Genomic DNA, 24,779 nt, shown 5'->3' with positions numbered 1-24,779 from the left:
TTAATAATTTCTGTAAATATTAAGCAATAAATGAGTGTCTAGGCTTCTTCTGATAATGTAGTCGACATCTTCTTCATTTGCAATTCCAATAGAGCACACATGGTTTTATTGGTCCTAAATGGTCTGAATGGCTGAGTCAGGTGTTTCCAGTTGAGGCTACAGTACAACCAAGACAGGGGGCCCTCACAGGATATTATATAGTAGAAGATAAAAATGAGAATGTGCTGATTTTGCTGAGTTTATCTCCAGGTTTTTTAATAAAGCATGATCGCAAGGCTCCATGGCTGCTCATTTTCTCCAAGTTATACATCTAATCTAATGGAGGCGGAAAGTATGAAAAATGGCAACTCTTCCTCATGATGACCTCCTTCCTACCTGTAGTTCCTCTTCAGTGTTTGAGCCTGTGTGTGTTGTGGACTAGCAGCTAGACGATTAGGTGTGTGCATCATTGCCAGGTGGTGGAGAGCGTACAGGTCCCGGGCTGTAGTGCGAGCCGATGCCTGTCCTATTGGGTACGTGAAGGGACCATGCTATTCTCTAAATGAGAATTGATAGGACATCCAGTGACTGTGATGTTTGGGGGAAAGACAGGGAACCGTCACCCCCCCTCCCCCGTGTGTCTGATGTGCCCCGATAGTCCTGTCACGGTCCTGCAGCACCACCATAGCCACCTGCAGACCCCACCCCACCACCACCCTCTACCCTCCGCTCTGCTCCTCTCCTCTCCAGGGCCCTGACCCAGTTCAGCCCCACATCATTAATCATCCTGGCAGTCCCAAAGGACTGGAGTGCACGCGTGTCAACATGCCCTTATGTGTGTGTGTGTGTGTGTGTGTGTGTGTGTGTGTGTGTGTGTGTGTGTGTGTTGGGTGGAGTTATCAGTTGTCGGTCCCTCACTGGCCTTTTGTTTATCTCCATATCTGTTGTTTGTGTCAACATGTAAAGTCTTTACACTGTGCATATTTGTTTGTTGGTATACTGCACGCACTGCATTGTGCCTGTATGCTGTTGCCAAGGACAAAATCCATTATGCAGGGACTGGACAGAGAGGTGCCGACAGGGACTGTCGTGGACATAATTGTGTGTCCAGACTTTGTGTGTGTGTGTGTGTGTGTGTGTGTGCGTGTGTGTGTGCGTGCAGAGCCTGTGTGATGGGTAGAGCTTGCCGGTTGCGTTGATGAAGTTTCTTGTAAACACTCGGTGGGCTTAGATGTTTCCCTCCTCCCTCCTGATCCACCTGCGTAGCTGGCAGGGATGACAGAACCATGATGATACCATCAAGGACTCCTCGAGGAGTGTGCGGCTTTGATGGATCATCTGCGGCTCGCTGAGCCATATGGCCTGGCTTCCCAGCCCTGGTGGTAGTGATGGACATTTATTCACAGGGCTGCCAGGTAGAGTGGGGGCTGTTTGACGCCATTTTCATTCTGGTGAGGATGTTTTGTCAGGCCAGCAAGCAATGAAGGGCCTTCAGCTGGGGTTTTTTTACCCCCAAAATGGCTGCCATGTAAAATCTTATTTGAAATCTACCCATTAATGTAGATTATACAGTTCAACCACCAGTGCATATGAGGAAGTGTCTTGAGTTGCCACAATATGTGGGATGAATTAAGTGGGGAAGCCCAAGTTACCTCAGAGAAGCCCCTGGCTGTGATAAAAACCTCCCACTCGTTATCGCTCTCTTGTACTCTCTCACTCGCTCTCTTGCTCTCTCTCTCACTCTGTGTTTTTATTGCTCAACTTCTGCTGAGGCTAGGGAAACTGCTCCTGGTCTATATTACTCATAACAGCTCCGCTAGCTTGGCTCATGCCCTTTGCACCTCTCCTCCCCAGAGGGTCTGGCTCCAGCACAAATAGATCTATCAGATACAGGCGAGCGCCCTGACAACCAGGCTTTAAAAATACATGTTCTGCACACTCTTCTCTACTGAAGACTGTACCTGCCAGTAGGAGTAGACGGCTCCTGGACGCCTAGCTGGATGAAGCTGTAGCACCTGCTGGGCTGTTCGTTTAAAGCTGTTGATGATGTTGTGATATAATGGTTTGACAACAATGCTAAGATATTATATTTTATCGTGTTTGTTGTTGTTGAAATGTAGTATTTGTAAAGTATCCTCGAAGCTCCTTTGACTGTTCCTTGAATATCCGTTTGGAACTTTAATGTGAACGCCATGTGTTTCCAGCATTGTTTGATTGCTTCACTATTCACCATTTCAGTTCATAGGAGCAATGTGGATTTATTTAGTTTGTGATGTGATTGATCTTATTTATGTTTCTTTGTTTAATAATAGCTATTGCATATGGGTGTATTTCATTTATGATTGTGTAGACTATGATTGCTTTATTGGTTGTTTGTTTATAGACACCAACAATATCACTCAAAGAAATCAGTCTGGGAAATGAAATCAAAGTTAACTGGAAAACTGGATCCCCGTGTTTTAATTGACCCCTCATGCTGGCAGCACCAATCCCAAACCAGCCAAAACCCCCTAATATTTTACATAGTCCTTCGAGCCAGAGAGGCTGCTGGAATGATGACTGAAGATAACCATGAAAGGCTGAAGCAATCCTCTAGAAATATGTGGCCTCCTGTGTGGCAGAAATATTATGGGATGGCCCAAATGATAAGGGATATGCTACCGAGAAGCAGAAGCCTCCTTCGTAGCCAGCTCAAAACACAGCTCCCTGGGTGCCACAAAGAAGGATCCACCAGTGGACTGCAGAGCTTCACTTGTGCCATCACAGATTAGAGTGGTAGCCACCTCTAGTGACCCTGCAGGCATATCAGCAATTAGTTCTCGCCCTTTGTCCCAAGCTCCAGCAGCATATGACCCTGGTAGACCTATAGACCCTTTCAACAAGGTAAACAAAAACAATGCTTGAACGTTCTATTTGGGCCCCAATCTACTTCCTCTGCATTAAGATAACATATGGAAAGTTAAAAAGGAAGTCTTGTGGGGCCAACTATGATGCTGATAATGGAACTCTCTTGAAAGGGTCCATAGTAGAGCATACAGCTAGCCAATTTAGAAATGTTCAGCATCATCCTACTGCTGACCTATGTGGCTGCTGACTCTGCCAGATGCCTGTGTCTTTGCCCAACATAGCGTACCCACTTACTGAGTCCTCGAGGTCAGCATGTGTTGAAAAGCCCTCAATCCCATTCCTTAAAAGATTAAGTTACATGTGTTCTCTTTGTTAAGTTAATTAAGTTACATGTGTTCTCTTTGGCTTCTCTTTGTGCTCCAGCATTCTGAATCAGCTGTAATGATCTTATTACACAAGCGGGTAACCCAGCTAATAGTGAATTACAATAGTCCAGCTTAGAGATGACCATGGTCTGAACAAGAAGTTGTGTGGAATCTTGTGTCAGATAAGGTCTGATCTTCCTAATGTTGTAAAGCATAAAACGACATGATTTTGCAATAGAAGCTACATGCTCAGAGGAAGTATGGCCAACCTCATCATCTGGTGTTAAGAGAAATTGCTTCCATTCAGAGCCTCCCAACTATTCGTCCTGGAGATTCTCGTTAGTTCAGCCAGTTTGCCGTACATAGTTTTGGTCGGCATGCTTCAGTCCTGGGGCCGTGACAAGGGTGAAACAGAGCTGGCGTGCGCATCCCATGTCCATCAGTTACTCAGTAAGCTCCCAGCTGAGCATGTTGCCAGCTTTGCTAGACATGCTAGAACTCTTAGACTAGATGTTCCTTATATTTTAATAGATTTCTCAAACTGGTTTGAGAAAGAAGCAGAATACCAAAGCTTAGCTGTTCAAGTAAGTGAGTCTGCAGTAGCAAAGGCAAGACCTTCAAAGCCACCATTCCCCATCACCACTTTCCTTCAGAGTGTAAGTCAGGAAGAGAGTGCTAAAGATAAAGAAATGAAATCTTCCGCTTCAGGAGTTCCTCAAGATCCAACCGACGCTTCTGGTGGGTGCAGATCATCCTCATCTCTTGAGCTCTACAGAACGAGTGAGATTTAGACATACGGGAAGCCCAGCTGCCCTGCACACTCACCTGGGATGGATAGTGCACGAACCAAACACAATCGGTCCACCTTTCTTATGCTTACCCTCATCCCAGTGGCCAAGCCTCCCAGTCTCATTCTCTAATGAAGACATGTCAGAAGTAGGGAAATCTTTATTCTGTGGACATGTCCAAGTTCCTGACAGCCCTTCCAAACCTGACTACTCCCAGTTTAACACCTGGTCAGAGCTGCTTGACGCCACTGCTGAGAATCTGCCTTTGGACCTCTCAACTTCATTGACGAGTACTAATTCCTTAAAAAGTGGCTGAGAAGTTTCCCCTCAAACTCGACTGACTGACTGAGCTGGCCCCTGAATTTGACCCAGCTACAGGACTCATCAGAGTCTGTGGCCGACTCAGTCCCAGTGAGGCCAACATACAAAAAATGTGGTCCTCCAAGCCCCTACGGTTTAGAGTGTGGCTACCCGACCAGAGTAGTGTTAATTTAGTCAGACGAGACGAGAGGAAATATATTCGTCAACGACCTTTTTTTTCATGACTAAGACGAGACGATGACGAGACTGCACTAATGTCCTGAAACACTGACTAAGACTGTCTTAAAGGAATATGCCACCCCTAGGTGAAATTGGGTCACTCCCCGCAGTCCCTAGAGTTGGATGAGTGAGCCAAAGCGTTTTATAGCCAACCCAGCCATTGTCCTAATCTAGAAACGGCCCGGTTAGCTTTAGCTTAGCGTAGTCGCTGTAATCCGGCGATTCCAGCTACTGTAGCATGTCGTTGCAAAAGTTAATCAAATAATTCAAGATTTTTTATAATTATTTCTCGTAACCTGTATTCACATCGAGTACAAATATCAATGCAAATTAACACGAAGGGAATTTCACCTAGGGGTGGCGTATTCCTTTAAGATTCATTATTGTTGACGAAAAAAGACGAGACTAAAATGTTTTGCATGAAATAAAAATATAAAGATAAAATATCTCTTCATTTTGTCTACAAAATGAGAAGACAGAATATCTAGCTGTTATTCAAAATATTCCAAATGAGTTCATGCGCAGCAGCTTTCCTGTAGGCTAGTCTACTGTGCGACTGTGCTGTTGCTGCAACCCTGTGGCTGCAACACGAAACTACATGGAACAATAACACCGGAGATTTCTGTCAGAGTTAGCAAGCTAACTAAAGATTTATGCCACAATGCTACATACCCAGAAGTTGAAGCTTCTCTCATATATATACAAATTAACATCCCCCAGAATATCCATACGAAAATTTTTAGCAAGGAATGTCAACTATTTAACTAGTTACACTGATGATGCAAAGTTTGCTAGCAAGTAAGCTAATATGGAAAGTTTGCTAGCAAGTTAGCTAAGATCACATTCTCTGCTGAGATGGAAAGTTTGGGGAATGTGTTGCGCATATCGCCATCTAGCGTGGCGGAGTAAAACATTAATACTTGGGTCTACGACAGTGTTTCTCAAACTTTTTCAGACGAAGGACCACTTAACTAACCAATAAAAAAGAAACGCACGGACCACCTAGCTAAAAAAAAAAAAAGACTAGACCTCAGAAAGACTAGATCAACAGTATATTAGCCTACACAATAGGCCTACTCAATGTACCACCTTGCTTATTGTCTTTGCGCTTTGCTTATTGTGTCAGAGGATTCATATGATTTAACTGGCATATCTTACATAGACAGTGTTGCAGAACTGTTTGGATTTACATACAGTACAAGTTGGTTCAATATTGCAAACAACTCATCTATATTATATTTTACCACGCAAACAAACAATATGAATTCTGCCTTAAACTGTTCCAACTGTTTTGTATCTGATCCAGATTTGAACTAATCCACATATGATCAGCTTGGGCGTTCCACTGACTCATGAGCATGAATCTATTTTCATTAGTAACAACCAAGGCCAATAGAGGTTACTTCTGTTACTTGGTGGTTAGAAGACCTCTTCCAGTGTAGGCCACTCAGTGAATGATGGATACTTGGTCAACGTGAACTCATCCTCATTCAGTGTTCACCTTATTATCGTAACTCTGCTGTGTTATTAGTCAAAGGAACCTATGTGTAGTCATAGATGAGGAATACAGAGGGAGGGGACAGTCAAATCCATCTCTTCGTAGTGTGTGCGTGCGTGTGTGTCTGTGTCTTTGTGTCTCTGTGCGTGTGTGCCTGTGTCTTTGTGTCTCTGTGCGTGTGTGTTTGTAAAGCTGTAAATTATTTATGTGTGGAGTGGAGGCATACTGCTTATGAATGCACTTTGTGGCCATTGTGTAAACAGGTGAGAACAGAAGCTGAATTAAAACTCCACTATGTGACCCAGATCCATTCATGGTAGACATGGAATAATACTCAGTATAATTTTGTGCTATGAGAATGCATTGTATTTTTAATTGTTATTATGTAGTGAGATTTTTGTATATTCTTTTAGTACAATATATATTCTGCGGCTTTGGCGAGAGCCTCATTTTTAACAAAATACAGTGGCCATCCATACCATATCCTGCAAAAGAGCCTCAAGTTATATAGTGGCAATGAATCATACAGTGCTTATTAGCATATCATTACAGACCAGTGTGTCTGCCCCCCCCCCCCCCCTCCCCCATTATTTTATAGGGCCATGACATTTTTGAAAAAACAAAGAATTAGCATGTTTTCCATGGGCGTGGGCAGGACAACATGAGTGCAGCAGTTTGAATAATAATGGCTGCATTCTCCCAGTGATGAAAGCTTTCTCCCTTTTGTGCAGAAAGCACCTTTTAAAACTTGACCCTATGTACATCCTGCCCGTGTTAAATTGAAGCCCAAGGCAATTTCAGAACGAACGCTCTGATAGCACTGAGGGAGGCAACGCGAATGACACATCTCCCAGAACAGTCTGATAATATCAGAGATGCACCAGAGGTTTAATGTGTTGTCTGATCTGCCTGAACAGCAGTTCATCAAGACAGGGAGTTGTGTTTTCAAACTACAGTAGGAGCACAATCTTTATTAGGGTATTAGGTTTAAAGTTATTACTGATTAACATTTAGAATATGCTGTCGCTGTATTTATTATTATGTCCTGTGCAGAAGACTTCAGATAGATCTCTGTGGTAACTGCATATTAAAAATTTTACAGTGGCTCAGAAAATCTCAAACTGGTTTCCAACACCAGCATCGACATATACCATGGTGACACTTCTATTTCAGCTTCCAAGCATTTTAATTCTTATCCTGTGCTCAGCGTGGTGAGATGTTAAATGAGCTCATTCCCATCGTTATTTTACTTCTTATTGAAGTCATTTCAGGCGCAAAAAAGGCACAGATGATGGAGATTACACTTAATGGCCTTTGGAATCACTGTTGAGATAATTGCCTTTTTTTATGGGGAGTGTTATCATTCCATAACTTCTCAGTTATTCCAAGAGATGACGAGCGAGGTCCAGACTTATTTTACTTCCATATTTTTGGTTTCATCAACATGTCAAGATGAAGTTAGAATGACTCATGCACTTTTGTCACGTTTGATGATTGGCTTCCCTTGATACAGATGATGACAACACTAATACTAGGTCTTAAGTGGAGGGGCAAATGTGATACCACATAGGATGGTGTGCAGTAAAGCCACCATAACTGCTGTATGCTCAAAGTCAGTTATTTGTCAGGATATCCATTGTGCCTTCAGCGATCCCCAGCAAGGTGAACCACTGCTAATGTTTCATATGGGAAATGCTTTTCTGTCCTTCACCAAACTCGCATTTAATCACCCTGGCAGCCTACAGAGTCAGCTCCATGAAAAAGCCAGTTCTTGTGTTGTTTTGACATCACGAAGAGACAGCTTATGGGTATAGTCTACTGGAATTGTTTAATAATAACCAAACCACTGGCTGAAAATAAATAGAATTTTGATGATAGTGTCCCTCTCAGTTTACAAAGCAAAGGTTGTCAAACAGAGCAACTCACACCTGGGTTAAAAGGGACCTGTTTCTCTCAGGAAACATATTAAATGGCTCAGACACTGATGCTATGCTCCCCCACACTCACAGAATAAGAGGCAGAAAAGACCTCAGAAATACGGTCTGCTCCCTTCCACACTAAAACTCTCTCCGCTTAGACATTCCACTTAAGCTATCATGATGCCGAAGGAAGAGGAATGCTGCATGCACAATACGCATACACTGTTCCACCGTGGGAGTGTCTTTATTCAAATATGTTTGCTTTAGGCTCAAATGAAACGTTTAGAAATCTGAAATATATTGGATGCTGTTTTATGGTTTTAGAGAACAGCAACCACGCTTGCATTTTTCGTTGTGCAGACAGCCACACTCGCACTGTGATAGAATTTCATGGCACTGCTGCAGTCTAGCTTTGTTTATCCATTAGGTCAGTGTCATACTTAGTCTTTATCAGAATAGTCTGATGTATTGCATGCATGAGAGTGGTACATGTCAAGAGGTGTAAGTCCTAATAATACCCCTGTTGACACATGCAGTGGCTATAATAGCAGTATCTATCTGATGTAGTTGTTACTTGTAGTAGAGTGTGCATGTTTGCCGCTCTTGTAAAACCTCCCTATCATCTTTGTACAATGAGGAAGAACACTGTGTGAACACACTGTTTATCTTGCTTCCTGTAATGAAAACAGTGTAGCAGTATTGTGGTTATGACTCTCCCGAGTGTCTGAGTCTGAGCCAAAGAAGTTCTTAACAATATGAGGGGAGGTTTTTTAAAAACATTTTCCACTTCTTGTGTTGTATTGTTTGCTGATTTTTCACATCAAAAGCAATTGACTTGAATTACACTCACAGGGCCAGATGTACTAACGCTTTGCGCCCACTTCAGGCGTATTTGTTTCGCAATGTGCGTGTAAAATCATTGCGAGGTATGTACAAACAGGCCGCAATGATATTAAAAAGCAAACTGCCTGTCGCGGGAGCTGAAAGTGGCAGATTGCGTTTGTCATGTCATGCATATGCATTCATGGGAGGATCCAGGGGAAAGTGGGAGTTTAGCGTAAAAAGATGGGAGGGGAAGAGTAAAGAGCGCCTAATTATGTATTCTGCGGTATGTACAAAGACTGCTCCTGAAAGCGCACGTCTATTCTGCGCCTAAATACTTCCCCCTTGTAAAAGCAGGTGTTAATCCAAATGCATCCATGCAGTTCAATGTGTCAATAAGAGAACCTTTCAAAGACAACATTGCTATTTAGAGCACCAGTTTTTGTGGTGAAAGTATTTGTACTACCAAAAACAACCTTAACTTTGTTGTTAAGGTTGTTTTCGTTGGCCTTCGTTGGCCTTTCGATTGTCTTACTTTCACTTTCACGTCATTCACTTAAACTTTCCTACTTGCTAGATTTGACCAATCTTCCATAGCCTATGTGCACAAGTAGTTTGAGTAGAACTACTGATCTTCATTATCTCCCTGCTTGTTTACATCTTATCATGTATGGTATTATTTCATGATCACTAAACGTTTGATTCTTTTTAATGTTGTCATCAGTTAACTTTATTCAACTGCGCTTGTATGTAGGCGCTGCCATTCAGTTGTGGACATTTGTAAATTGCGTTTATGGGCGGAGAAAGGCAGAGAAAGGCGCAGTTTACACTAAGGATTGAACGATTGATAAATATGACGGAAACTTGGGTCTGACAGCGTTCGCAATCTGCGGTGTGTCCATGACGCTGATAACGCTACGTTCGCAAATGTACGTACATCTGGCCCACAGTATAACACCCTTATATTCCTAAGGGAAATTGTGTGTACATCTGTAGATGTCAGTGATTGGGTGTTCACTTTGTGGCTTATTACTACCCCCCAAACAAAACAAAAAAACTACTTCTGCTGTTAAAGGTGCAGTCAGCGATATTTCAAGCCCATGACATTTTTTGTCACATTCAATCTTTTCCTCACGATCTGCTAGCTGCGCATTCCGTGAGTACACTGTAAAAAAACCCTGGTCTTTGTAGGCAGCCCAGGGTCTAAAAACTGGAAACAAAGTGGGGGCAGCATGCACCCCAAACAAAAATGAAACTCTGTGTTGATTTCCTCTGGGAATACTGAGCTACCTTTCTGGGATTGGTTTCCCGAAACCTTTTTAATGCATAGTTAGTAACCTCTAACTTAAGCTCTACCTTAACATTTTCACGTATTTCCCGAAAGGTACTTTGTTACCTATGTCTTTCGTATGTCGTTCGTTGGTAAGAGTGGTGTGGAGCACTCTTAGAATTCTGTTTTGGTTCACCAATGATTTTAATTAGGCTAATTAAGAAAAGAGTTTCTGGAAATGTTTTCACACAAATAATAAAATGTGCATGCATTTGAACATAATTAAAAGCTTTATTCTCTTATTTCTTGCTTCCCCCTGCCATCTTCTACAATGTTTAAGGTGAGGGGATGTTTTTATTGATAATGTTAACCAATGACACAAAATACTGAATTAAATGAGGCTGCTGGTCAATCAGCTGTGATTAAAAAAAAATACTATTATTCAAATATTTACTTGATATGGAGTGATGAAGGCGTAACAGGTAAAGGTGTTAGGGGGTTATAGTTGTCATACCGACAGATTGCGGGTCGCTTCCCCCTCCAGACTTTGTGTCAATTAAGGGTAGATCATTTCATTTCTACTTTTTACTCATCGTATGCTATTAATTAGTTTATCCATGTTGAAGTAGCTTAAATGTTACTGGAGGCAATATTTGAGCAATTTTTTTTTTGTGTGTGCAAAGAATGCACTGTCTTCCATAACACTGTCATGCCGTCCGTGTGAAGTGAAAAATCGATTTCTGAACCTTCAGTGTCAACCAATTCAGCCTCTTCAGGGTGGACAGTACCTTGTATATCGGACGTAAGGAGCTTTTCGTAAGAAGACTCCTAAGGAACAGTTTAGGAACCACGACTATAAAGCTAAAGCTTTGGTAAGGTTTACCTTTGGAGTATTCATAGCTTGCTAAGAGTGAACGTTATCGGGAAACCGGCCCCTGGTGTGTTTTGCTTGGTCCTTAGTTAAAAATTAATGTACATTGTTTTGGACAAAAAATGTTTCCTAATAATTTTAGGAAAATACAGAAATAAACAAACGTGACTTCCTGCGCAATCGCTGACTGCGCCTTTAATCCCCTAAAGTCCGGCGAGACTCATAATACATTTCAGGGCTCTAAACCACCCACTGTACTGTGACAGCAGACATCCAGATCAACTGACCAAACCCATAGGCGAAAGTGTCCATTGAGCCCATCTGACGCAGATGAAAGGCGAGCTCACACACGCACACACACACAAGAGGTCAAGTTTGAGCAGGTGAGGTGACGTTTCAATAAGAGGTTGGCTGGGTTGCTTATACAGGTCATTTATCATCAACTCCTGGAGGCTCTGTGTATATTGGGAGTGAGTGCATCCATCCACGCTATCAGTCAATTGTTTTGATCAATACAACTTTATACTCTGGGAGAGAGCAATAGCACAGTTACACAGTTAGCAAAACAAAAACAGTGTCCTGTGTAGTGTTGACCACTTACCTAATGAATAAGTAAGCATGAAGGAATATAGTACACATACACACCTGCAGCTGAGAGAGAGAGCACTGTCAGAGGATGCTCAATGTAAGCCTGTTTGTGTTTACTGAGGGGAAAGAGGCTCATCAATCTGCCTCCACCGTTGGACTGGTGTTGGAAGGAAGGAGGAGGATCCAGCAGCCAACTGTAATTACTGCTCTTTCAGAGTGGGACTGCCACTGAAGCGGCAGAGAGGAAGGAGGGAACACTGAAGAGCAGAGGGAGTGAGAGAGAGAGAGAGAGAGAGGAAGAGAGCGAGAGTGCTGGAGAGAGTGGACCGTAGAGGCAGTTTACTCTGTTTGAAAAGCTCATGAAAAGTGGCACAGCTGCCCAAGCAGGTTCACAGCGGGGAGATCCAGAGATCACAGATGTCTCTGCTCCTCTCTCACCAGTGGGCGAAAAGGCAGAAAAGTGAAGACATGAGTGAGACATTACTGCAGCATGCACTTTTGGATGTGAAGATTGAGTGAAGTGAAGATTTACTTGTGAAACTATATCACACAAAGAGGAAGTTATACTGTGAACCTAAACAGCAAATATTCAATGCTTATTCAACACCCTGTATCAAAATGTAGACCATTCTTCGTCAACTGGAAACGAGTAAGCCGAGATCATGATATCTGACTCACAGAGACACCGAGGGAGATGACGCTTACCCACGAAGAACTCAAGATAACTTCAAGTGCGGAGCTCCAGGCAGGACTCTCACAGTGATAAAAGAACCCACAAGAACCGAGGCTGAAGAAACGGAATGTGACAAACTCCACTCTGATTGTGACTTGACTCCGAAGGCGTAGGCACACGCACAAGCCCACACCAGGGGGGAGGGGGGAGGGGGATTCCCAGACGAGCGAGAGGATCACATGAGACCTGGGGAGCCCTGCAGTCGCTTTACTCTGCTCGATACATACTGCAGCCAGAGCGGGTAGTTGTCCGTGGCACAGCGTGTGCCCCCCACCCCCAACTCTGGCATGAGTGGAGGTGTGTGGCGGAGGTGAAGACGAGAGCGGAGAGAGATGTCGCTCAGCGAGAGAGGGAGCCTTCCCCAGGAGGGGACGCTGGCGAGTGCTGAGCGCAGGAACACGCGCGTCAAGAGGGCCGTCCGCATCTCCAGCATAGTCGCCCAGGAGGTGAGTGCCCCTCCATTAGGTGAACGTACAGGGGTAAGCAGCAGGAAACGCAGGTGGGCTGTCACTGTCAGGGTCTGAATAAGCACCGGAACTCCAGTATTATTTTATAGATATTTGTACAATGTCCTATGGCACTCTTTTCTCTATTGTTAGTAAGAGTATTTTATATTGCAATATAATTTGAGCAAACTGTGTTAAATGTTATTTGAAGTTCATATACACCTCCTCACTCATACACCTGCAGTATACCCAGTGACCATGTCTGTACTGAGATCATTTAGTCAGCTCACAAATGCATGAGACAAAAAAAAAATATTTTAGGAGGCAACACTGGAACAATGGCAAGTGTTTTCATCTTAGGAACATCACTTGGGTGTGAGGACAGAAGAGAAAAGAAAAGTAATTAGTCAAGAATTGGCACGCAACACTGAGTATATACTGTAGATAAAATTAGTTTTGCAGGTGAATGTGCTGTACTTCCAAGAAGTTGTATAGAGAATTAGGCAATATGAAGCTTTAGAGATGCAGTGGTTTTATATGGCCACAAGTGAAAGAAATAGGCACTCTGTTTGTTATTATATGTTCAAGTAGGAATAGAAGAAACAGACAAAACATTTTGATTAAAAAAATGCTCTGAAAGTGATGTCTGAACATTTTTTGTGTTGTCACGACACACATTTCCATTAGGAGTATGTTGGCTACATCTAATTATTATGAACATCTTGGACAGTTGGAGGACATGAAAACTGCTTTCCAACCTTAGGATAGAAATATGGTAATGAAGTGAAATAAGAAAACTTGAGTGTTGTTGTTGCTGTAGGCTGCCTCTAAACTGGGACTTGCACCATCTGTTTGTGGAGCCCAGTCAGACTAATGTGAATAAATCGCGTTTAATGGATGACAATCAGTCTGTTTAATGAAGAATGAGCTCTATATTTAATGAGGGAGGACCAGTTGTGAAAGGCACCCACAGATGGTCCAAAAGGGTTAGTCCAGGCAGCAGAAACTATGTACTGCGTCACCCTAGAGAGATACCAGTTTTGTATTCTTGGCATCTCATCAATTCAGGACAGTTTGTAATAGTTAGTTAGATAGATAGTAAACATGCTTTAGGGGGGATATCAGGTTCCTGTTAATGAGGATCATGTTGAGAACAGGGTTTTGTGATATTTTGAGTTAAGAATCGATGATAGCAGAATTTAATCAAAGCCCCCCCCCCCCCATAGATTGTGGAACATAAGATTCACTTTGATAGTATTGTAGTTTTGCTCTGTATACTCCTGCTGTTTGTCCATGAAGTTCCTGTGTTTACAGCACACATTCTGCAGATAACATTTTTTTTCCAAGCTTCTTCTGAGACTTAAATGCTTCGGGGTTCTTAATGTGATGCATAAGGTTCTCCTCACTCTTCCTCAGTAGCTGTAGCTATAGCTTGTAGCTGTTTTTTTCTGCTGCCTTTGAAACAATGAGTAAGTGACCGGTGCCTAAAGTAGATTCTCTCCTTCACGGCCCTTATGCTCACGTCGCTTTCGAACCCCGTGTTCACAGCAGTCGTGGTCCACAGGTCAGGCTTCTAACATCCATCTCTGTGAAACGCTGACCTTGAATGGTGCGGCTCCCCTGCCTTGAGGCTCGGAGTCCATCTTGTGTTGCTCTGCACTGCACATCCCCGAGGCCTTTACACTTTGCAGACGGATGGCAGACCCTACAGTTCCTGTGTGTGAACCCATGTGATTCACTTAATCTCACAGGCATGGCTATAGCCAAGAATCACACCTGGGAACTGGTACCCATGCAGCAAAATGCACGCAATAATGTTTTCTTTAGCTACCTTTGTCTTGGTGGTGCTTTACAGTGAGATGTTGAATTTTCACCCTGAGGATATTGAATTTATTGAGTGATGAACTGATCAGTTTAGATACTTGTGTAGACATGATTTCTATGTTATTTTATCCAGCATGAATGAATTGAGAAGTGGAAAGAAACATCTCTCTGCTGCGGTCATTCATACACCACTGCCATGGTCTTTTCTTCTGTGGAGTTCCATTCCACACTGAAAGGCAACTCAGTGATTCTGCCACATTATGCAACTGGGACATTACCTCATGTTATACAACAGGGATAACTCACTTTACTGTAGTGCTACTTGTGCGATTGTATGAGAGTTTCATTTTCCTGTTGTATATGATTGTTTATATGTTATCATGGAAACCGTGAGTGGGTATTACCAGGCAAGCATTGCCTCCCTCTGGACAAATGTTAGAATTGGTCCCATGTTCAAGTGGGTGAGAATGAGATGTTTCCATAATGTTTAACTTTTCCATATTACATGACTTCATTAGGCAACATATACTGTATTTTAATATAGGCATCTATTGACAGTATTAGCTTCTGCTTACCTGAGTTCACTGCATTGTTAAGCTTGCTGCTTGTGAGTTCAGTTGCACAGCCAGGCTGTCATCTATTGACAGCAATTACTGAAAACTCAGACGTCTCGAGGCCAGTGTAATTTCTCCACCTCTCCATCGATCACATGAGTGCAGTAAATCTGTCACTTGTGTCTGTTTGTCCCTTTGAGTGTTTAGTATGGCTGTACCCTGATGAACACTTCAAGGACAGAGTAACCATTTCTCCAGTTTTAGATCCATATGTCAAGGTGCTGTAAGCTTATAGCAATCCAAGTTCAGGAATTGGGTTCTGTAATGATGTGTATTCACTATCTAAAGCAATGTCACAGAACCATTGCCAAATGAATGCTACATACAGTATATGTACATGTTTTTAATACGTTAGCTACTTTACATAGCTTGCTGCCCGTATGCAATAATGATGGTCGATATTAATAGAGAAGTCTACTTCCACCATGCAGCCCAGTTGGGTCAGTCTTCTTGCTTGGAAGGTGACATGACCCCTCAGAGAAAGAACAGGCTGTTTGAAAATGCTGTGCAGCCTTCTAGCACCTGAGAGCACTTGGGGGACTTAAACACAGTCATAGTTGGAGAGGGTTTACCGAACTCTCTTTTCCTGACTCTCTGTCTCTCTCTGTCTCCCTCGCTCTTTCTCTGCTGACCACACACCAGCTGTGCAGGGGAGAGCTGCAGGCCACTTGACAGGGACAGTTGAAGGACCAAACCTTACGGTGTGTGTGTGTGTGGTCAGGTGCAATCCCAAACTTCTGCTGAAGGTTATACCAAAGTCCTTTTAGGCAAGTCCCTCTACTTGGCGGCCATATTGCAGCGCTTTTTGGGCACTTATCGGGCATCTATTCAGGCAGAAATGAGTGTGCGCAAGGCTTCACAACATCAACCTTGCTCTAGCGGCGAGATCAAAACACATGATTGGCATGATGTATTCACAACACACCACATGATTGGCACAATGTATTCACATTTCAATTTTTTTGCCGCGGAAGGGGCGGAATATGCATAGACAATTGCCATATTGTTGTTACAAACTAACCCCATGCATTTCTATGGAGGATTTTTTGAGTGTTGTGTCTCCTCATTAGAAAGTCTGTGGTTATAATGTTGGCCTTATAAAACAAGCAGAGCTGAGCAGAGTATGAGAGGCAGATAGGGGATTATTCTGGTGTTGTGGGGCTGGGGGTGGGGTCAGACACAGAGGTGGTGAAGGGTATGCACAGTGGGATATTGGGATGAAAACTGATGACTCATTCGCAATTAAAGCAAATCTGCTGCTTGTTTCAAGTATGAAAGTAGTTGAACCTAAGAAGCCTGTTATAATATACTGATATAGACATAAATACACATGCTATTAATACAAGCTGATTCATACACTAAAGCATGAGGTGTGCTGTGACTATAAGAACCTAGATGAAGCACACGTTATTTGTCGCCACAGGAAGTCTAATCGTCTATGACCCAGTGATTCACCCATTTGAGCGTTAGAATTCCCAGACCTTGATACCCTGCAGTATGTACTAGTAAATAAGCACGATATCTTATTGTTATCAGTGTGGCCTTTGCTAACTCCCGGTGAGAGCACAGTGGTGTTTGTATCAGTAGTGTCTGTTTTAAAAAACATGTGGACATGTGATGGGTAGAGTGGATAATGTCACACATCAAGTCAGCTTAGCAGTGCTTCCTTTACAATATACAGGGTCCCTTGCTTTGACAGTGATCATTAAACTACATTAAGAAATGCTATGTATTCATTGAAAGTATACAACAGACATACAAAAGTATACAAAAGACAGGATGAATTGTTGAAGGAAAGATGTCATCATTATACCGTAGCCTCAAGAATCCACACAATACATATTTAAGTAATCCCAATGGGATGGTAAAGTTACTCTCATTCCTCAGTTGCCCCTCCTTCATCCACTTTCTCTCTCTCTCTCTCTCTCTCTCTCTCTCTCTCTCTTTCTCTCTCTCTCCCTCTCTCTCCCTCTCTCTCTCTCTCTCTCTCTCTCCCTCTCTCCTTGAGTGCTATTTTGCATCAAAATTAGGTTGTGCATCCTGGAACACAACCACAGCTGAATTCTGGTGTTCAGATGAATTCTTCCTTTAAAACATTCTCTTGTGCTGTTTGCTCAGTTTTATTTGTATAGACAGCATTTAGATGTCCTCTTGCCTGAGGACGGAGCAAGTCTAAGTAAACAGATAAGCCAAGGGAGGAAGTGATGTAATTAGAGGTCCAGACCACCAGTGTAGTCGCAAGACAGGGAGTGGAGTCTTATCACTCGACGTCCTAGGACTGTGCTGTGTGGACTCTTGCACGCACCAGACAGCAGAGTTGTGACACCTCAGGTGGCGTTTGACAGGTGTCAAGTGAGCGCGGGGAACAGGACAGGGCTTTTCGCTCGTGCCACTGGGATGGTGCTTTGGCTCGGGGCCGAGGCAGAGGTACCCGGGTGCCCCAGCCTGGTATTCATCTTGGTGGGTTGCTCCTCTGCGCGCTGTTGCTGCCGGGGACCATGATTTTGACCCTGGCCCTGAAGCTGTTGAACGCTCTCCTTCGCTCCGGTTCTCCCTCTCTGCTGGCTCATCCTGCGCGCTCCTCTGCCCCCATGCCCTGTGACGTGCCCTGTTCTCTCAAGCTGAGGTGTTGGGGAACGACGAGCCCACACCTGTCCCCAGAGGATGGAAAGGTAAGGGGGCACAGCAGAACCAGTAAGGAAGTGAGAAGTGCTCTAGCATGAAGGATTCCCTTTGAAAGTGAAGGTGTAATTGTGAAGGTGAAAGGGCTCCTCAAGCCAAAGAGCATAGATGATACATGTGTATTGTATAGCATGATTATCACGCATGCTTGTTTTGTTGTAAATATAGCTTGACTGTTGACCAACTTGATTGTTGCTGGTATCTAATCTTTATTGAGTTGTCTTGGCAGGGACATTGTAGACACTGGGGAAGCTTAGTATTACCAGTGTGAGGTGATATCACTAAACAAGAGACAGACAGTGAATTTGATACCAAGGCAGACATCAGCACATGCAGTCATTTCATTTTGGGGGAATATTGTAACGTTGCTACACAACTTGATCAATAGGTCTTTTCGACTAGCTATTCCTATTGCAGTTATAACATGACAAGTGTCACACTAATAACCTATATTCAATGAAATGTCAATATTTGTGACATCTGACTATATTGTCTCTTCATACAGTCAAATAAACTTTGGCATGTGAATAGATTATACACAGCGGCCTGTTAACTCTAACCCAGATACAGAAATAGAAGCATCAATTAAATATTCTAAATCTACTCACTAACTAGGATGCGGGTTTCATAAGCATCTCATGGCCAATGAAAGTAGGTGATAAAATCAGAGGGTATTTTTTCCCAAAATATAATTGGTTTTTGAATGCAGAATGTCTGGGAATAGAGAGCTGTCCCTGTGTAAATAGATTAAGGGGACTTCTGCTCCTAGGGGCCTGTTGCGGATGTGTTTCACCGCTCTAATGGGGGGTAATGAGCAAGAGAAACATTAGATTAGTGTGAATGAATTATGAACATGTGTCAGTGCATCAAATGAATGGAGGGAATTCATATAGCTGACACATGATGCAGGAACAGCCTCGCTTGGGGCACATGATTGCATTGGGTATCACTCTGATGCATGCGTTGAAACAAGCTATACCTTCTCTGTGTAGTAAAAAATGACCTCATTATATATCATCTTGTGACTTAAAAAGAAGTTTGGATTGGAGTAGGCAGAACAGCTAACCATGTGTGTACTGTATATGTGTAAGTATACCAGATTTTGACGTTTCAGAGGGCTGGTGAAAAATTAGGCTTTGTGCACAGGCATTAGTGGATGGCCTTGTAGTAATTAAAACTCAGTCACTTGGGACTGCAGCTATGAGTGTACTCTTACCTTAGTAATTCATGCTCGAAAAACTTTATATTGGCTTTGGTGTAAGTATGTCTCTCAATGAGCCATGACGTGCCACCGTGCGAATCAGTGTTGTCAAGGGTTAGTAGGCCACTGCTGTGGTGGAGAATTTCTATGGAGGCAGGGAAAAGAACAATCCACTTTAAAAAGCCCAGTATTCCCCCTAGTCAAATCGACATCTTATCTTAGTCTTATTTCAAAGCCAGCCAGAAAAAATAGTTTCCTGTGGCATGACCCCTTTAAATCTATTGAAGAATGATCTAAGTATTTTCATATTCAGTATATTTACATTACTATTTACATTACATTTTACATTTACATTACATATGGCTGACACATTTTTAGCCAATGCGACTAACAACATGGTAAACAGTTTAAGCTTTAAGCTTTTTAAAGCAATTCTCTCAACATTTCTAGGACAATTTAAAAAAGGTAGAGTACAATAAGTGCATCAGTGAGTGCTGTTTTTTAACAGTCACTTGTGTATTTGTGTGCACGTGCATTTGTGTTGTATGTGTGTCAGAGAATGCTGATCAGAGGTAAGTTTTGTGCCACCATGTAAGGATGGCGTGTGTGACACTGTGGACAGACTGTTTAGCCTGTGGGCTTGCGTGTGACACATATTGTGTGGTAATGGAAATCCACAACACTGTCGCCAGAGAGCCTGGCAGTGAACGCAGCACTACACTGCCAATACTGCCATATATCATTTGAGCTTGCAGTGAAAAAGGGCATTGCTTATATATCGCCCTATGTATGTAAATGTATGTATGTAAAAAGTTTAAACACATTTTACCCATTTTTCCACAATTTTAAATAGTTTCTTGAGGTCTTAATAAAACATCTGTGTCCAATTTCATTGAGGTGCTTCTTCCTTTTGGTATTTTCAGCGCTGTTCATCCCTGTCTGAAGAACCTTGTTCAGAGTGCCCCATTTGTGTGCCTGTTCCTTGACAAGCACAAGCATTTTTACACGATAGCTTTGCTTTGACATTTTAGTAACAGGTCCAGGTCCAAGCTTAAGAAATAAAATCAAACTTTTGCACTTTTGTTCTTCAGTCGTGAGTAGAGACTTGGTCCAGAAAGGTAAAATTGAGGTGGTTGTATTTAATGAACTTTGCTTCTTGACATCATGAAAGGAAATGCTAATTTTAATCTCACTGATTAAACTCACACACTTTCAGACCTAGGCAGCCCATAAAGGAATGACTGGGTTTGCTGAGTTTTAGCATTGGTAGCCATCCCAGATATCCATGCGTAAAAAGCACTGAAAGGGTGACATTTTCATACCATGTAACCTTTAAAATTATTTTTATTTAGCTACTTTCACAGGCACCTAAAACACATTTATTCAACTTGTGACAATTGAAACATATTCATTCAATGTGTATCTCATTAATCACAGATATCCAATGATCTTTAAACTGTCTTCCCAGGTCCTCTCCCTCGGTGCTGACGTGCTACCAGAATACAAGCTCCAGGCCCCACGGATCCACAAATGGACCATCCTGCACTACAGCCCCTTCAAGGCGGTGTGGGACTGGGTCATCCTGCTGCTGGTCATCTACACGGCCATCTTCACGCCCTACTCGGCGGCCTTCCTCCTGAGCGATGCGGAGGAGGCCGCCATGCAGCACTGTGGCTACTCCTGCAGCCCGCTCAACGTGGTGGACCTCATCGTGGACATTCTCTTCATCCTGGACATCATCATCAACTTCCGCACAACGTATGTCAACAGCAATGATGAGGTGGTGAGCCACCCGGTTCGCATTGCTGTGCACTACTTCAAGGGCTGGTTCCTTATCGACCTGGTGGCAGCCATCCCCTTCGACCTGCTCATCTACCGGTCAGGGGAAGAGGTAAGGGATGGGGCTTGTGCATGCACCTATACAGGCACTTTAAACACTAGATAGTAGAAACAGTCAAGACCAAGGGTGCATGTGTTGACTTTTCTTCCATGTTATACGGATATAGTTTTTGTTGATAAGGCGACTCGAGAAGAAGTTGTAAAAGCATACATGTTAACAAATCGCAAATACTCATGCACCTTATCATGTCCTCCAGACAACAACCCTTATCGGGCTACTGAAAACTGCCCGGTTGCTGCGGCTGGTGCGAGTGGCCCGTAAGCTGGACCGTTACTCCGAGTACGGCGCGGCCGTCCTTTTCCTGCTCATGTGCACCTTCGCGCTGATCGCCCACTGGCTGGCCTGCATCTGGTACGCCATTGGCAACGTGGAGCGTAATGGCGCCGCCCGCATTGGCTGGTTGGACACGCTGGGCGATTCGCTGGGGAAGCCCTACAACCACAGTATTCCCGGCTCGGGCCCGTCCATCAAGGACAAGTATGTGACAGCGCTCTACTTCACCTTCAGCAGCCTGACCAGTGTGGGCTTCGGCAACGTCTCGCCCAACACCAACTCCGAGAAGATCTTTTCCATCTGTGTCATGCTCATTGGCTGTGAGGATCATGACGTGTTTTACCTATTAATATTCATTCAGAAATGGAACAAGGCCTAGTACATTACAGCATTGATCAGGGTTCCTGTCAGCTTATTCATGTCCAGTTAAGATGGTCAACAACACCTCATCAATAGTGGCACAGCCCTCTGCTGCACTGTCTGTGTTACTGTGTAACTGTGTTACATGTTATTTTCTATATTTCTGATATGTTGCTGATTGGATCATAAACGGCCACAGCAATGAAGAAAAGTGAAAGTGATTGATAATGACTGACTGACTATTATTGTGTTACATGCTCCAAATGTAAAGCACTTTGAGCTGCATTCTGTGTATGAAAGGTGCTATACAAATAAAGCTTATTACTGTGCACTGTAAGAACAAAAAGAACTAAAGCTGTTTCTGTTTGTGTCCCATCAGCGTTGATGTATGCCAGCATCTTCGGGAACGTTTCAGCCATCATCCAGCGGCTTTACTCTGGAACCGCGCGGTACCACGCCCAGATGATGAGGGTGCGAGAGTTCATCCGCTTCCACCAGATCCCCAACCCACTGCGCCAGAGACTGGAGGAGTACTTCCAGCACGCCTGGTCCTACACCAATGGCATAGACATGAATGCAGTGAGTATCAACATTGCACACACTGAAGATGAAAGTACTGCTAAGCAATAACACAGCACACAAAATGCACATCGAATCCCCCTATTGCAATTGGTATCTGTAAGTCACATTGGATAAAAACATCAATAAAATGCATAAGTAAATTAAAACTAGATAAAATAAATAAAAAAAACAAACAAAAAAAACATTGAGGATCACATATATCACTAAACATATTTGGAAACCTGGACGGCTCTCTTTTGCATTGACAGGTGCTGAAGGGCTTCCCTGAATGCCTCCAGGCCGACATCTGCCTGCACCTGAACCGCACCCTGCTGCAGAGCTGCAAGGCTTTCAAGGGCTCCACCCAGGGCTGCCTGCGTGCTCTGGCCATGAGGTTCAAGACCACCCACGCTCCTCCAGGGGACACGCTGGTCCACGCCGGCGACGTCATCTCCGCGCTCTACTTCATCTCGCGCGGCTCCATCGAAATCCTCCGTGACGACGTGGTGGTGGCCATTCTGGGTGAGACATCTGTGTGGGGGTCAGAGGAAGGTTTTTCTGCTGGTATATAATTCTGCTGGGGCACATATACAGTTCTGTAAAAAGAGATCACTGCACATTTTGCTGATGTCATCCTACGTTTGCTGAGTGACATTTGAATGAGTTGACGGTCATACTCAAAATAAAGAGACCACTGCAAAATTTGAGTATGACCGTCAACTCATTTGAATGTCACTCAGCCATAGGTTGGCATCAGAAAAATGTGCAGTGGCTTTTTGCTGCTGAGGCTTTTTGTGGTTCATCATGGTGCTACATGTATGGAAACCTCTTACATGGCTGTAAATATTGCATACCAAATGTATGTTTATCTGTGCTTTTGCAGATTGCTTAGATTAAAGTAGCAGAGAAGAGCTTTCCTTTATAGCAGAATTTGGAAACCAGTTGCCCTTGTTGACATCCACCAGTGTAACCGTATCATTGCTAATGATAAGAGTGCAACCGTATTTGTAATGCTCTTAGCACCCTCTACTGGCCTTAAAATATACATCTAGTGGTGAAATGCTCAGTATGGTTTGAAAAAGCTATACTGTAGGTGTTTTTTTTTTTTACTTTTTAGGGAAGAATGACATCTTTGGGGAGCCCATAAACTTGTACACCAGACCGGGGAAGTCCACTGCAGATGTCCGAGCGCTGACCTACTGCGACCTGCACAAGATCCAGAGGGAGGATGTCCAGGATGTTCTGAACATGTACCCAGAGTTTTCAGACTGTTTCTGGAGCAACCTGGAAATCACTTTTAACTTGCGTGATGTGAGTCCCTCACTGCACCACTGAATTCATCTGACGAGTGTTGAGTAAGTGGATGCAATTTCAGCTCCCAGGAAATTGATCATGTGTCCTCATGTTTCAGACCAACATGGTTGTGAGTTCAGGAAGCAGTGATGACTCAGACAGCAATAGTCCCACTCACAACTATAGCAGGAATAAGTATTCCTTATATTGCAAGAATCGCAAAGGTAAGGTCTACCTCAGTTTTACATGTAGAGTATTTATGAACCTGTGCACCAGCCATCTGTCAAATATCAGAGCCAGTATTCACTAAGATTACTTCTGAAAGTCTTACCTATTTATGCAAACAATCTCAAATTGATGCAAATAATTTCCTGTAATTCCATCACAACTGCAAGCCTCTTAATAGTAGGGGATGTTATTCATGCCTTCAGCATCAGATCCAAGCAGCCCGGGGGCTTCTCCACACTCCCAGAGAAACGCTCGCCACGCAGCCCATCAAAGCAGCCAGTGCCCCGGAGACCAGCCCAAGTCCCAGGTCAAAGGGCACGGTGGGCCCAGCTCTTTTCCTCATGGCTCCAGTAGCGATGACGAGGAGGAAGAGGAGTCCGTGTTGACGTTCCCCTCCCAGAGCCAGTCCACTCCGCTGACCATGAGTGACCCTGCGGAGCTGGAGAAGGAGAATAGCAGCAACAGCTGTAACGCCCTGTCAGGTGAGGAGGACTGGGTATTTTTTCCATCTTTGTTAAGCTTATCATTGCTAATCATTATATCAAAACGTAGTAGTCTACTTAGTACTTCATATATGATAACTTCCTGGTTAATATTTTGTCATAATGATGGTTTTGTTTGTATTCACAATGTTTTTGTTTAATTCACCATCTACTCATTGTAATATGTTTCCGATTACGGTCTTGAGGATTAGAATGCACAATATGTACTCATATATATTCCCAAAACATCTCTGTGACGATGTGAAGTTTTTTTTCTGTCATGTCCACATTGCATTAACGTGGTGCCACTACCGCACTGTAGGGGCTTTCTCAGGGGTGTCCAACATCTTCAGCTTCTGGGGGGAGAACCGCAGCCCTCAGTACCAGGAGGTTCCCAGCCGCAGCCTGACTGCGCCCCCTGCCCCTCCGTCCAGCGCCCTCCTGCACGGCTACACACGCCGCCAGCGCAGCCAAGTAGAGAACCGGCTGGAGCTGCTGCAGCGTCAGCTCAACAGGTTAGTGACACGGCTGTCCAGCTGATCACAGGGCTGCACGTGCATGACTTTGAGCCAGACTGGTGCAGGACCTCGCTGTTTATCAACACGGCTCAGCAGCACGGGCTCGGCACGGGCTCACTGCCCCCTAGTGGTGAAGAGAAGGCATCTTACCACAAACACAAAGCAGAGCAACAGTTC

The 24,779-nt window shown here is 43.6% G+C and overlaps 1 protein-coding gene across 1 annotated transcript in view; it reads left to right on the top strand.

The window, feature by feature from the left end:
• The window catches only part of kcnh2a (potassium voltage-gated channel, subfamily H (eag-related), member 2a), a 51,001-nt gene that overhangs the window by 23,738 nt on the left and 2,484 nt on the right, over positions 1 to 24,779 (top strand). Inside the window, exons 6-13 of the mRNA XM_042106152.1 lie at positions 20,456 to 20,878; positions 21,084 to 21,480; positions 21,900 to 22,099; positions 22,351 to 22,603; positions 23,199 to 23,392; positions 23,493 to 23,598; positions 23,806 to 24,084; positions 24,407 to 24,599. Coding sequence (XP_041962086.1) covers positions 20,456 to 20,878; positions 21,084 to 21,480; positions 21,900 to 22,099; positions 22,351 to 22,603; positions 23,199 to 23,392; positions 23,493 to 23,598; positions 23,806 to 24,084; positions 24,407 to 24,599 — 2,045 coding nt within the window. The remainder of the gene's footprint in view (positions 1 to 20,455; positions 20,879 to 21,083; positions 21,481 to 21,899; positions 22,100 to 22,350; positions 22,604 to 23,198; positions 23,393 to 23,492; positions 23,599 to 23,805; positions 24,085 to 24,406; positions 24,600 to 24,779) is intronic.

The sequence above is a fragment of the Alosa sapidissima genome, chromosome 1 (assembly GCF_018492685.1).
Source record: "Alosa sapidissima isolate fAloSap1 chromosome 1, fAloSap1.pri, whole genome shotgun sequence".
In the NCBI taxonomy this organism is placed as follows: Eukaryota; Metazoa; Chordata; class Actinopteri; order Clupeiformes; family Clupeidae; genus Alosa; species Alosa sapidissima.
Note: the sequence above shows the minus strand (reverse complement) of the source record. Positions and strands in the feature narration are given on the sequence as shown.